Source organism: Hippoglossus stenolepis, chromosome 22 (genome assembly GCF_022539355.2).
Source record: "Hippoglossus stenolepis isolate QCI-W04-F060 chromosome 22, HSTE1.2, whole genome shotgun sequence".
In the NCBI taxonomy this organism is placed as follows: Eukaryota; Metazoa; Chordata; class Actinopteri; order Pleuronectiformes; family Pleuronectidae; genus Hippoglossus; species Hippoglossus stenolepis.
Window position 1 is genome coordinate 18,551,009 of NC_061504.1, and position 12,835 is coordinate 18,563,843.

General features: G+C 41.8%; 2 protein-coding genes across 2 annotated transcripts; one reads left to right on the forward strand and one right to left on the reverse strand.

The window, feature by feature from the left end:
- Positions 1-210: 210 nt before the first annotated feature.
- lta4h (leukotriene A4 hydrolase) lies at positions 211-7,268 on the forward strand. Its single transcript, XM_035147846.1, has 19 exons — positions 211-437; positions 1,748-1,878; positions 1,964-2,084; positions 2,470-2,538; positions 2,640-2,744; positions 2,844-2,896; positions 2,981-3,053; positions 3,144-3,284; positions 3,367-3,390; positions 3,490-3,560; positions 3,648-3,759; positions 3,841-3,985; positions 4,064-4,167; positions 6,126-6,196; positions 6,280-6,334; positions 6,414-6,503; positions 6,630-6,712; positions 6,790-6,894; positions 6,989-7,268. The coding sequence occupies exons 1-19, from the start codon at positions 234-236 to the stop codon at positions 7,125-7,127; spliced, it is 1,896 nt and encodes a 631-aa protein (XP_035003737.1). The 5' UTR covers positions 211-233; the 3' UTR covers positions 7,128-7,268.
- A 2,990-nt stretch (positions 7,269-10,258) lies between these two features.
- On the reverse strand, positions 10,259-12,304 carry opn1sw1 (opsin 1 (cone pigments), short-wave-sensitive 1). Its single transcript, XM_035147850.2, has 5 exons — positions 11,960-12,304; positions 11,676-11,844; positions 11,424-11,589; positions 10,753-10,992; positions 10,259-10,492 (listed from the first exon to the last, which is right to left on the reverse strand). The coding sequence occupies exons 1-5, from the start codon at positions 12,300-12,302 to the stop codon at positions 10,391-10,393; spliced, it is 1,020 nt and encodes a 339-aa protein (XP_035003741.1). The 5' UTR covers positions 12,303-12,304; the 3' UTR covers positions 10,259-10,390.
- Positions 12,305-12,835: the final 531 nt, after the last annotated feature.

Below are 12,835 nucleotides of genomic sequence, written 5' to 3' on the forward strand. Positions count from 1 at the left end.
GGTTATGTTTTGTGATTTCTTCACTTATGTTTTTATCATTTTATTTCAGCTTATTTTTTATTTGAAATAAAAAAATGATTCAATAACAGTTCATAAGCTTAAAAAACATCACATTACATTTAATGCTTTATCTGCGGGGTTTCAAAATAAAAGCATGTATTCTGCTGTGCCTGTGATGTGGTTACCTTTATTGTGAACAGGCCGGTACCGGACGTGGCTGTATATTCCGGTATATGTCCCGGTGCAGTCCTCAGTGTCTTCAGTGTCTCCACAGACGAACCAGCGACATGTCTTCAGATCCGTCCTCCTTCTCGTGCTCGTCCCGGTGCGTCACCAGACACCTGAACGTCACCTTCCACGTGGACTTCGACAGCCACGTGATCAGAGCTCAGGTGTCGCTCACCGTGGAGGCGCTGCAGGACCGACTGTCCGTGCTGGTACGTTCCCGGAGCCCGGGGCTCCCGGTGCTCCCGGTGCTCCCGGTGCCCCCGGTGCCCCCGGGGCTCTGCCTGTTAGCATGATGCTAACGCTCCATTCACTCTGAACGGGCTGAGCTTCAGTTTTACTTTACATTATTTATGATTTATTATTTATATAGGAAAACAACTGTTACATTTAGTTACTATGTTTAAACACTATTACATATACACACATATATGTAACACAGTGAATGTTGACCTTAAGAAACATAATTTAAAGATAAAATTCCGAATGAAATCTGATGTTTCTAGATATTAAATGTGAAGTTTTACATGAATTCAATCATTTAAATCCAGTTTAAATCACTATAAGTGGAATCGTTCAGTTTTGTGATGTGTGAACAAGAAACGTATTCAAATCAAATGACTCAGTTCATCGTCTTGAAGGTGATTATTGATGGATTATTGATTGATCAGTAACTTTTCTACACATTTAAACAGAGTTCAGGAAACTTCAGATTCTCTGTTGCATGACGTTTGGTGATGATTTATTAGTCTGATTAGGCATAAAAATGATTAATCTGAACAAAGTTATTGATTATTGATCTGATATTCAGACTTAAGTGCATCTGTGTGGTCGTGGACTTTGATCAAGAGTTTTTACTTGAGATCAGAGTAAAATAAATTTTATTAAATTCAATACCTTAACAATCTGTGTTAATAAATTATTCCAGAATTGATCTTTTAGAGTTAATTGTGTCGAAGTACGAGTCTGAGATTTTCTCACAGAATATAGTTTATTAGTGAATATTTCATTGATATTCAAATATTTTTGGGCAAGAAAATCTTCCATCAAGATGTTTCTGAAGTTTAGTTTGAGGCAGATGAGACTTTAGACTCGTTATCGTGTTTGTGTGAAGACGAACTTTGAGCGGAGATGTGATGAGTCAGTACAGGTGAGTACAGGTGAGTACAGGTTAGTACAGGTGAGTACAGGACAGTACAGTTCAGTACAGGTCAGTACAGGTGAGTACAGGGCAGTACAGGTGAGTACAGGTGAGTACAGGGTAGTACAGGTGAGTACAGGTTAGTACAGGTTAGTACAGGCCAGTACAGGTCAGTACAGGTGAGTACAGGTGAGTACAGGCCAGTACAGGTCAGTACAGGTCAGTACAGGTGAGTCAGTACAGGTGAGTAGAGGTGAGTCAGTACAGGTCAGTACAGGTGAGTACAGGGCAGCACAGGTCAGTACAGGTGAGTACAGGTGAGTCAGTACAGGTGCGTCTCAGCCGATTCACATTAGTAATCGTACCTTTTGTCTGTCGCAGACTTTAGACACCAGAGACCTGAAGATCGTGTCTGTGTCGGCCAATGGACAAGCAGCTGTCTTCAGTCTGGGCCCCAAACACAGCTTCAAGGGTGCGCCGCTGGACATCACTCTGCCCTTTGACCTCTCAAGGTGACTTCACCTGTCGACCCGCTTCTTCTTCTCTGTCTGTGTAACATGTTGTGACTGTGTTGTGTTTTTGTTGTGGACCAATCAGAGGGCAGCATGTGATCGTGGAAGTGACCTATGAGACGTCTCCGTCTGCGATGGCTCTGCAGTGGCTCACACCCGCACAGACTGCTGGGAAAAAACACCCGTACCTGTTCAGTCAGTGTCAGGTGAATGCTCGCTTCCAATTGGTCACATAACGTCAGCTGACAGATGTTTAAACAGATGTTCACACAGACGTATATTTGTGAGTTTCTTCATCTCAGGGTTCGTGTAACTGATGAAGACGATGACCACACGTCCTTCCTCTTTCTTTCTTCTTCTTCTTTTCTTCTTCTTCCTCTTTTCTTACCCTTGTCCTTTTGTACCAAGTCTCTGCTGTGATGCGTTCATTGTCCTGGTTCACAGTCGGATCTTTAACCATCATTGAATTCACATTAAATTGTTATAATTGTTTTTCACTTAAACCTTTTTATTTTAAATACAATTGTTATTTTTTATTTGGGACCTGATTCTTCCTCATGAGCATCTGTTGCCCTCTGTCTTGTCTCACAGGCTCATCACTGCAGGAGTATAGTCCCATGTCAGGACAGTCCGTCGGTCAAACACACCTACTACGCTCAGGTAACATACACCTGTCCAACCAGTGTCTCCCAACACAGGTGTGTCTCTGTCCACGTCAGGTGTTTGTACCCATTTCTCAGGTCTGTCTCTGTCCTCGTCAGGTGTCTGTACCTAAGGACCTGGTTGCTGTGATGAGTGCATTGAGAGACGGACAGGAAGTCGATCCTCAAGACAACAATCGTATCATCTACAGGTTCAGACAGCCGGTCAGTTTCTCTTCTACAACCTGAAGTGTCTTTTTTACCGACTGACATTAAAAGCAGTATTAACGTTAAAGTTGTTAATATTATAACATCTGTCCTCAGGTGGCCATGCCGTCCTACCTGATAGCGATCGTGGTTGGAGATCTAGAGAGCAGGTAATTTCTCGCTCGCCTGTTCAATGATGTCCTCATGTAACCCTGAGCAGGTTAAAGAGTATCTTTGTTCTGATTGGTCAACAGAGTGATTGGTCCAAGGTCTAGAGTGTGGTCAGAGAAAGAGTTTGTTGATAAGGCAGCGTCTGAGTTTTCTGAGGTTAGTACACAAAGTATACATGTTCCTGGTTAATGATAACGTATATGTGTTCCTGTGTGATTGACTTATTCATGTTCCTGTGCCCATCAGACAGAGACCATGTTGGTTACTGCGGAGGACTTGGCAGGACCGTATGTTTGGGGTCAGTATGACATCCTGGTTCTTCCGCCATCTTTCCCGTACGGAGGAATGGAGAACCCGTGTCTGACCTTTGCCACTCCGACACTGCTGGTACATGCACACACATAGACACGTCACATGACCCGTGTAATTGCATCATGGAACCTCTGATAACATAATTGTCTCTTTACAGGCTGGAGATAAATCTCTGTCCAACGTGAGTAAAACCTGACACTGTTCACATATTCAGCTTCATGTGTGTGAATGTTAGTGTGTGAATGTTAATGTATTCATCACATGTTGTTCTTCACGTCAGGTGATCGCTCATGAGATCTCACACAGCTGGACCGGGAACCTGGTGACCAACAAGACCTGGGAACACTTCTGGTAAACAAATATGCTACATGAGCTCGACTTGACATCCTAGGAAAACGCACAAACACGGTGATGATGATGCTCTTGTCGTGTGCCCAGGTTGAACGAGGGTCACACGGTGTACCTGGAGAGGATGATTGGCAGGCGTATGAAGGGGGAACAGTTCCGACAGTTTAAGGCGATGGGCGGCTGGAAGGACCTGCAGGACTCTGTGAGACCATGAACTCTGTCGTCCATTTTAAACCTGCACTCATAAAGTTACATCTTTTCACCTGAACGTGTTGTTCCTCAGGTGAACACGTTTGGGGTCAACAACCCTCTCACTAACCTGGTTCCCAGTCTCCAGGACGTCGACCCTGACGATGCCTTCTCCTCTGTTCCTTATGAGAAAGGCTTCGCTCTGCTGTATTACCTGGAGGAGCTGATGGGAGGTCCAGGTAACACGTCTACATCACACACTCTTCAATCATTTATGTGATTAACATGTTTCTTACCCTGTCAAATTTTTCTTCCAGAGGTGTTCATGGGCTTTGTGAAGTCGTACATTCAGCTGTTCGCCTACAGCAGTGTGACGACAGACGAGTGGAAGAACTACCTGTTCAGATACTTTAAAGATAAGGTGAGAACGAGCAGCTCAGGTGAACACACAGAGACGACTTCCAAAGTCTCCATGTGGAGTTTTCAGAGAACCTAAATTTCTTCAGTTCTTAGTAAGTTGTCCAACATGTGATAAAAATGTCATAGTGTAGTATGACGACCAACATGAGGGCAGAATTGGACATTATCGACAGCGAAGCTAGTTGACCCTCTTTCTGGCCAGATCCCCGGTATAGCTAGTAGTAAACAAGGAAGTACAGTTCCACATTCATACCTGGTCCCAGCCAGGTGTTTGTAAACATGGGTTAGAGATTGTGTAGAAGTGCACACATTCTCCCCTCAATTTAGTTTTTTATAGATCCCAAGGTTTGCATGAGAAGTAGCATACGCTAAAAATGGGCCCTGAAAGATACGTACGCAACGTTTATTAGTGAGGCCCCAGGTCTCTAAAGTGCCACACCCCTATCCTTTCAATAGGGCACGAATCCTGGCCAGCCAGCCTCCCCTGTTAGCTTGTGGCAGGGCAGTCTGGTCGGCTCTGGGGACCCATGGATGGTTTGATATAAATGTATGTATATAAATGTAATTAATGTTTGTTATGTAATGTTATGTACTATTAGGTACTGTATGTGAGGTTTGGACCACAGGAAGATTAGCTGATAGCTATTGCATCAGCTAATGAGGATCATTTAAATAAACAACAGGCCATACTTATTTTTCATGGTTTGTTTAGTCTCCCTTGATCAGCTAGCAGGTAGAAGCTAGAAGCTAGCAGGTAGAAGCTAGCAGGTAGAAGCTAGAAGCTAGCAGCTAGAAGGTAGAACAGTGATCACCAACCTTTTCGAGTCCAAGAGCACTTTTTAATTCCAAACGTAAGCCGAGAGCTACCACCCTGATATCTTCCAAAAAACCCACTTAGGAGGGTCATATTTATTATTTTTTGCAATTTCTGTTAAAGGTTGAATGTACAAGAAATAAATATACACAGAGGCAGTTGTGCAACTTTTTCTATTCAATGACAATATTCAAATTAATATCAATTTATATTTACAATGCAAAATATGTAGCTTCTCAGTTCCACATCATGTTCTGCAGAGGAGCTGCTACTGCAGCACAATGTTTTACATATAGGCTTTGATTTGAATATGGCCACAAATATGATTATTGCCTTGTATGAAAGAAGTCCCTTCTACTAAAATAAATACCAGTACTACACAGTATGGGTTAGGGTTAGTTCGGGGATCGACAGTGAAGACTGGCAGATCGACCGGTAGATCACGATCGACGGGTTGGCGGCCACTGCTCCACATTGTGCCGCTTTGCCGTCGCAACAGTTGCCCCGCAAATGAGACACACACATTTTTCTTTCACTGTCGTAAAAAAGAACTCTTCCTCCCAATCATTATGAAAATAGTATGTTTTCTTTCGCTTTTCTGCCATGTTTTCTTTAGTTTGTGGGTAAAAACCACATCTAGCTCGCCATCGTTGCTGCTCCCGCTAGCTTGTCTCAGCATAGAGTGAGATGGCGGTTTGACTTTTTTTTTTTATTTCAAATTTCAGTTTAACCCATAGTCTTAATACGATAGAGAACTCTCTGAGTTCTCTTAGGCCGCTCGGAGAAGTGTCGATCAAACTATCAGCTGGTTCCATTCCAGCACACGTGTGTGTGTGTGTGTGTGTGTGTGTGTGTGTGTGTGTGTGTGTGTGTGTGTGTGTGTGTGTGTGTGTGTGTGTGTGTGTGTGTGTGTGTGTGTGTGTGTGTGTGTATATGTGTATATGTGTATATGTGTATGTATGTAAATTGTAGGGCGTGGCCGGGCAAGTCGGTGTATCTTAAAGAAATATCCAGGAACCTTGACAGCACCTCGTACATATGGAACATGTAACCGAGTGGAGCGATAGTCTCTTCACCTCGAGAACGATGGTTACAACCGAGCGTTCTGCAGCAGTTTTAGAGACGTTCTTTGTTCTTGGTCTCAGGTTGACGTCCTGAACCAGGTGGACTGGAACGCCTGGATGTTCACTCCAGGGATGCCTCCTGTCAAACCTCAGTAAGTTGATCCTGTCAGTCCATCATCAGGTCTCATTAAACCTGATCAGATTATTGATCAGTTCATTGATCGCTGTGTTTCAGGTACGACACCACACTGGCTGACTCCTGCATTGCTCTGAGTCAGAGGTGGATCAAGGTGAGACCTGGACTTGATGAGGACTAGTTTTCTTTAGGAAGAGTTTTTAAATGCTTACGTGTCTTGTGTCCCCCTATAGGCCATAGATCTGAACAGCTTCACAGAGAACGACCTGAAGTCAATGTCGTCACATCAGCTGATCGAGTTCCTGTCTCTCCTGCTTCAGGAGGTAAATCTATTTCAGTCCACTTCACTGCACTTTAGTCCACCTCAGTCCACTTCACTGCACTTTAATCCACCTCACTTCTCTTTAATGAACTTCAGTCCAACTCAGTCCACCTGTGTGTCTCTGCAGGATCCTCTTCCTCTGACTCACCTGAAGAAGATGCAGGAGGTTTACGATCTGAACGTCGTTTTGAACGCAGAGATTCGCTTCAGGTGAGAACTCGAGACCAGAAAACAGCTGAGTCACTTCAAACCGTCGCTCGTCCTGATTGGCTGCCGTGTCTCCGCAGGTGGCTGAGGTTGTGTGTTCGGTCTAAGTGGGAGGAGGCGGTTCCCTTGGCGCTGAAGATGGCGACAGAACAGGGAAGAATGAAGTTCACGAGACCGTTGTTCAGGTATGATTCAGTTTGAAGATATTCTCACGAGACAGATTGATCAAATTATTCATCATTAATTATAATTAATTAAATCAACATGTTTAACTTTCAGAGAAGTTTTTAACTTTGAGAAGTTCAGCGATGAAGCCGTCCGAGTGTTTCTTGCTCATCGAGCGGAGATGCACTCGGTCACTTCTGGACTCGTCGCCAAAGACCTGAATGTTGACAGCCTGAAATCTACCAGTCTGTAAAAAACAATCAGGAAGCAGCATCATTACACAATAACCAATCAGAGCTCTTCTTCTCACCAATCACTGTTTTTCTCTCAGATATAATCGATGATTTGTTTTTCTGATTTTCTAAAGAAATAAAATCTGTCTGTTGTGACCTCAGTTGTTTTTGTCTTGGGTTTCTTAACTGAAGTCAGTATTTCAGCAGGTTCTTCTTCCTCTTCTTCCTCTTCTTCCTCTTCTTCCTTTTCTTCCTCTTCTTCTTCTTCTTCTTCTTCTTCTTCTTCTTCCTCTTTCTATCAACGTTCAGAAGTCAAGTTTAACCACATGAGCAACTGATGTGAAAAAACGAATCTCAGAATGAAAACATGACATTTGTGTAAATATACATATGTAATTATACGTACGTATTTATATGTTCAATTTTATTTGTATACTGCCAAATCACAACATATTATTTCAAGGCTCTTTACATAGAAGTTAAAGACCTTAAAGATTATAGAGAAACAAACAGTTCAACAACGAGCAGCTCTGATGGCTGAAAGAGAAAAAACTCTTCAACTGGAAGAGGGGGGGGCCCGCTCCAGAGGCAGCCGACCGGCTCTTTCCAGGCACGAGCGAATCAGATGTGCCTCATCACCACAGCCGAAACACTTCATCGTACCTGATGTTACATGCACAGTGTGACCACACGTATGGATGTGTCCTCCTGGAGGAGCTGGACTGCCTGTGCAACCTGATGGAGCTGCAGGTAGCGCATCATGCTACCAGTAGTGAGGAGAACACAGAACTAGAATCAGTCAGATCTCGTTCACACACGTTATTATATTGTGGTTACTTAATATACTTTTACCAAATGTCACCTGGGGGCGCTGTAACTTCCACCCTGACACAATCCCAGATGTTTTACCAGCTGTTCTTCCTGAATTACATAACAACATAACTGTTTGTTTTATTCTGGATGTTTGTTCTCAGATTTTTAATATACAACAGTTTGATCCTCGGCTCTGCTGTCAGTCAAACTGTCCATGTGTGTGATTGGTCATACACAGTAAACCCTGCCCCTTTCATGTGCACACTCTCAGAACTTAATGAGTTAACTTCACGAGTTTAAACCAGCGTCATGTGACCACTGAGCCTGACTGTGATGTCAGGTTAAGTTCAACTGGACAAAGAGATCCTGGATATGTTGAGACCAGATCCAGGTTCAGCTGAGTCCCAGTACCAGGTTCAGGTTTTGGTCCTGTTGTTCCTGTGCCTGCTGCATTCTCTGCTCCTCCAGCAGGGACACTAGAGAGACTCTGCTGCACCAACATCTCCTCCAACAGCTGCTGCCCCCCCCTTCAGGTGATCTGTGGAACAGCAGCAGCACGTCAGCAACACAACAACCCACACAAAACAACACAGCACACCCAAAACGTGTCTTATAATATTAAAAACCTTAAAAGTATCTAATCAAGCTACAAATAAATCTTACTTTACACTTACTTTTAAGTAAACTTATCAAAAACTAATAAATAAATTTGAACAAAACCAATCTGACTTAAAGGGGATATGTGAGAGTGGAGAGCTTTGATGCGTGCGTGGGCCAGTGCATTGCCTTTGGATCCACATTTCAACTGCCCAGTTGACGGATGAAGCAGGGGGTCATCGAGATACATCAACAAATCCTAACCAGCCAGAGCCATCGAACGGACGGGCTGTCTCTAAGAGACGGTTCACATACCCCTACCAAAACGATTTCTCTCTTGTGTTTTTGTGCCTGAAACCAACAAAACCAGGACAAAGAATCAACCTGACTGATGGAACAAAGCACAGGTCCCTTGGAAAGAGTCAACCAGACCCGACCAACTGCAAGGACCCGGAATCTGAATCCAAAACACAGCCTGACAACAAAACTTCTAAACCACAAGAAAAACCAGGAGCCATGATTAGAATCAGCAGATTTTATTCACAGCAGGAGGCCGAACAAACCCAGATCTGAGTTCTGCCTTCAAACCTGAATCCAGATCTTATCACTTACCTGAGGTCAACCCTTAAAAATACATCCAAGAGGAAATAATAAAAATAATACATTTTAAAATTATTACTAGGGTCCGGGTTAGGGTTAACCCTAACCCCATATTTGTTATAATTTTTAACAGCAAAATTTACTAAACGGATAATTACAGGGGAATAATTAAACAATAAATTAATTATTCAGTATGGATGGACCCTACCTAATTTTCTTTAATATTTTGAGTAAATTCTTGTCATAATAAGTAATTTTTATAGACATTACAAAGGTTTTTAACTTAATAAAGAGACCGTGTCTACTGATTGGTCCATTACTCCTAAAGGATGATGGGATTGTTTTATAAAACAGGTTTTGTTAAATTACTCTCCTCTTATCTGCAAAACAAATCTAAAAAACGATAAGAAAAATACCATCCCGAGGGACTTCCCTAATTTAAGATTTTTATTTATTATTTAATTAATTAATTAATTGATTGATTGATTACGGATCTATATGAGTTTTTCAAACAAATATAACCCCTACTAGCACACGTAGGAAGTTCTCCACTATGGCTGAGACTCAAAAACAAAGCAATAGCCCTAATCTTAACCATAACCATAACCTTTACCTTACTCCCAACCCTAACCAGTTAATCCTTAACCCTAACCCTAATAAGAATCTTTAAAGTAGATTATATGCCAAAACTTATTTGGACACACCCTGGGGCTTGATCAACCCTGGCGGGGCCTTCCTCAGGTGAGGGTGTTTAGTGATAATGGCCAAAACACTCAATGATCCTGGGGTCCACTACTGATGATGTGTCCTATAATATTACAAACCTTAAAAGTATCTATCAAGTAACAAATAAATCTTACTTTACACTTACTTTTAAATATATTTATCAAAAACTAAGAAATACATTTTAACAGACCCAATCTGACTTAAAGGGGATATTTGAGAGTGGAGAGCTTTGGCTTCTATCTAACCAGAGAGTCACCGGATGGTGTGGGGAGGTACCGAACCCTAACAGGCTCAGTTCCCCTATAACCAGTGTGGGTGATTCTTTTTGTCTTGTAGCCCCCCTTTCATCCATCTCCTTCCTAGCTAAAGATCGGCTGCACCCAAAATGCACCAAAAGAACACACGACAATTGAACTAGTTATATAACATTTTATTTTTTATTTTATCTAAAAAAATTCTACAGTTAAATGAACAGTTTGCTTGTATTTGACAAAAATGTAGCTTATAAATCTTTTTCATCCGGCATCACTTCTAATTTGTTCAAACATTAATTAACTGTGGAAACTGAAGATGCCTCAGTTTTTGAAGAAACTTCAGATGATTCGTCCATTTTCTTTCCAAACACTGTTTCCATGATACAGGCTTTAAACTGATGAATTAAGAAAAACAAAGATCAGTTACTTAATAAAAAAAGAGAAGGAGAAAAGAAACAACAAAAACATAACATACATTTCAGACATTTAAAATATAAAGGACATTAAAAGTTGTCCTCATTGGAGAAGAATGAATGATGAATAAGTCATGTTAATTTTGATATTCCTCACCTTTGTTTTTTACCTGTCTGCCTACTTTTCTTTTTACATGAAGCCTTGACCTGTGTGTTAAGGTGAAATTTAACGTTTGACTCACCTGTTTGTTCATGAAGACGTAGATTAACGGGTTGTAGACACAAGAGCTCTTGGAGAAAAATGCCGGGATGGTGACGAGTCGATAGTCTTTGTTTGTGTCTGAAGAGTGAGCGAAGTAAAGAGCAGCGAGAGCATATGGACCGTAACAAGTGACGAAGGAACCGACCATCACGATAATCATCCTCGATACTTCCTTCTCGGCCTTCTGAGTCGAGACTGACTCCGTCTGCTGAGCCGCAACCTAAACACGACAAAAAGCCATGTTGTGGCAAAAGTTGGTTTGTTAGTTTAACCCCCTTGAGACCCATCATCTCGTTTTCGAAGGGGGGGGAACATATACTACAATCATCAGAACTTAAGAATATTGACACTTATGTACACATGCATATACTTACAAATACACACACATTTATATATAAATAATGTTAAACTTATTTCACCGACATAGACTGAAGACATTCTATTTACATGGTAAACCTAAATCAGTTGAAGCTCTTATAATCTATACGTACAATCAATACTCAAATTCTATATTACTCCTACAATCACCTTTATCAATAGATAATAAATAAGTGTGCATCAACAACTGTGTTTTACTAAAATGTTAAATGTTCTATCTAGAGACGATAATGTTTGACTATAAATATTGATTGACTGATTGATTGAACTCACCGCTCTCAGGGAACTCAGTAACTGGGTGTAGGAGAAGATGATGATGGTGAGCGGAAGGATGAAGCACGTCACCATCAAGAAGTTTGTGTAGCTGCTGCAGTGAAACTCCTCGTTGTGCGTGTACCAATCAGGACCACACGAGCAACCCAGACCTTCAGGGATGTACCTGAACACACACACACACACACACGACCCGTTCAGGTGCTTCATGTTAAACATCACTGTGAGATGAAACCTCACTCAGAGTTGTACCTGCTCCATCCAAAGAAAGGTGGTATGGCACAGCTGATCCCCATGAACCAGGTGAAGGCGACAGCACCTGCGGCGTGATTACTGCCAAACCTAAAGGCTCCGAATGGTTTACAAATGACCAGGTATCTTTCCAAAGAGAGAACGGCCAAAGACCACGATGTGACCAGACCTGAAGAGGAGTTCATTCAAGACAGAAACATTAGGTTAACAGACTTAAGAGAACCTCCGTTTACCTGCTGCTGACAGGGAATAAAATAAAACATAAAACGTCTGATTTGATTTACCTGCTATCGAGCCCATGGCAGATTCCAGTGCACACAGTGTGGGACCCAGGAAGAAGTAACCCCTCATGGTGGAGACAAACACCTGGCTCACTGAGAAGACCACAAAGATTAATCCTGCGAAGCAGATGTTGACGAGGATGTAATTGAGAGGGACTCTGAGCTTCTTGTACTTGAGTGTCACAAGAAGAACAATAAAGTTTAAAGGAGTGCCAGCGAACAGGACGGAGCCCATGAAGATCGTTTGCAGGTGAAAAGCCCATTGAGGTGCCAGGTAATACTGGGGCCCATCGAAGGGACTCACATTAGAAACGTTCTCATACAGGTGGAAGTGTTTCCCCATCATGAACCTGAGCTTTCTAACACTCAGGAGATTTCATCCTCTTTATAAACCCTCATAAACCACTTAATCCAAAGATTTAGCTGCAAGGGTTTTTCCAAAGTTTTAGGATTAAGATCGTCACATTTCACCTTTGTCCAAAAAAGGTTAATCTGATTACAAGCTGAGCAGTCGCTGTGAAAACACGCAGAGGTCAGCAAGAGTTTATATGTAGTTTAACCAAAAACAGAGTTTATATGTAGTTGAACCAAAAACAGAGTTTAGATGTAGTTTAACCAAAAACAGAGTTTATATGTAGTTTAACCAAAAACAGAGTTTATATGTAGTTGAACCAAAAACAGAGTTTAGATGTAGTTTAACCAAAAACAGAGTTTATATGTAGTTTAACCAAAAACAGAGTTTATATGTAGTTTAACCAAAAACAGAGTTTAGATGTAGTTTAACCAAAAACAGAGTTTAGATGTAGTTTAACTAAAAACAGAGATTTTTAGGAAAACCTGTGTCCAAAGAATAATGGCTTCAAGAATCCATATCTAGAT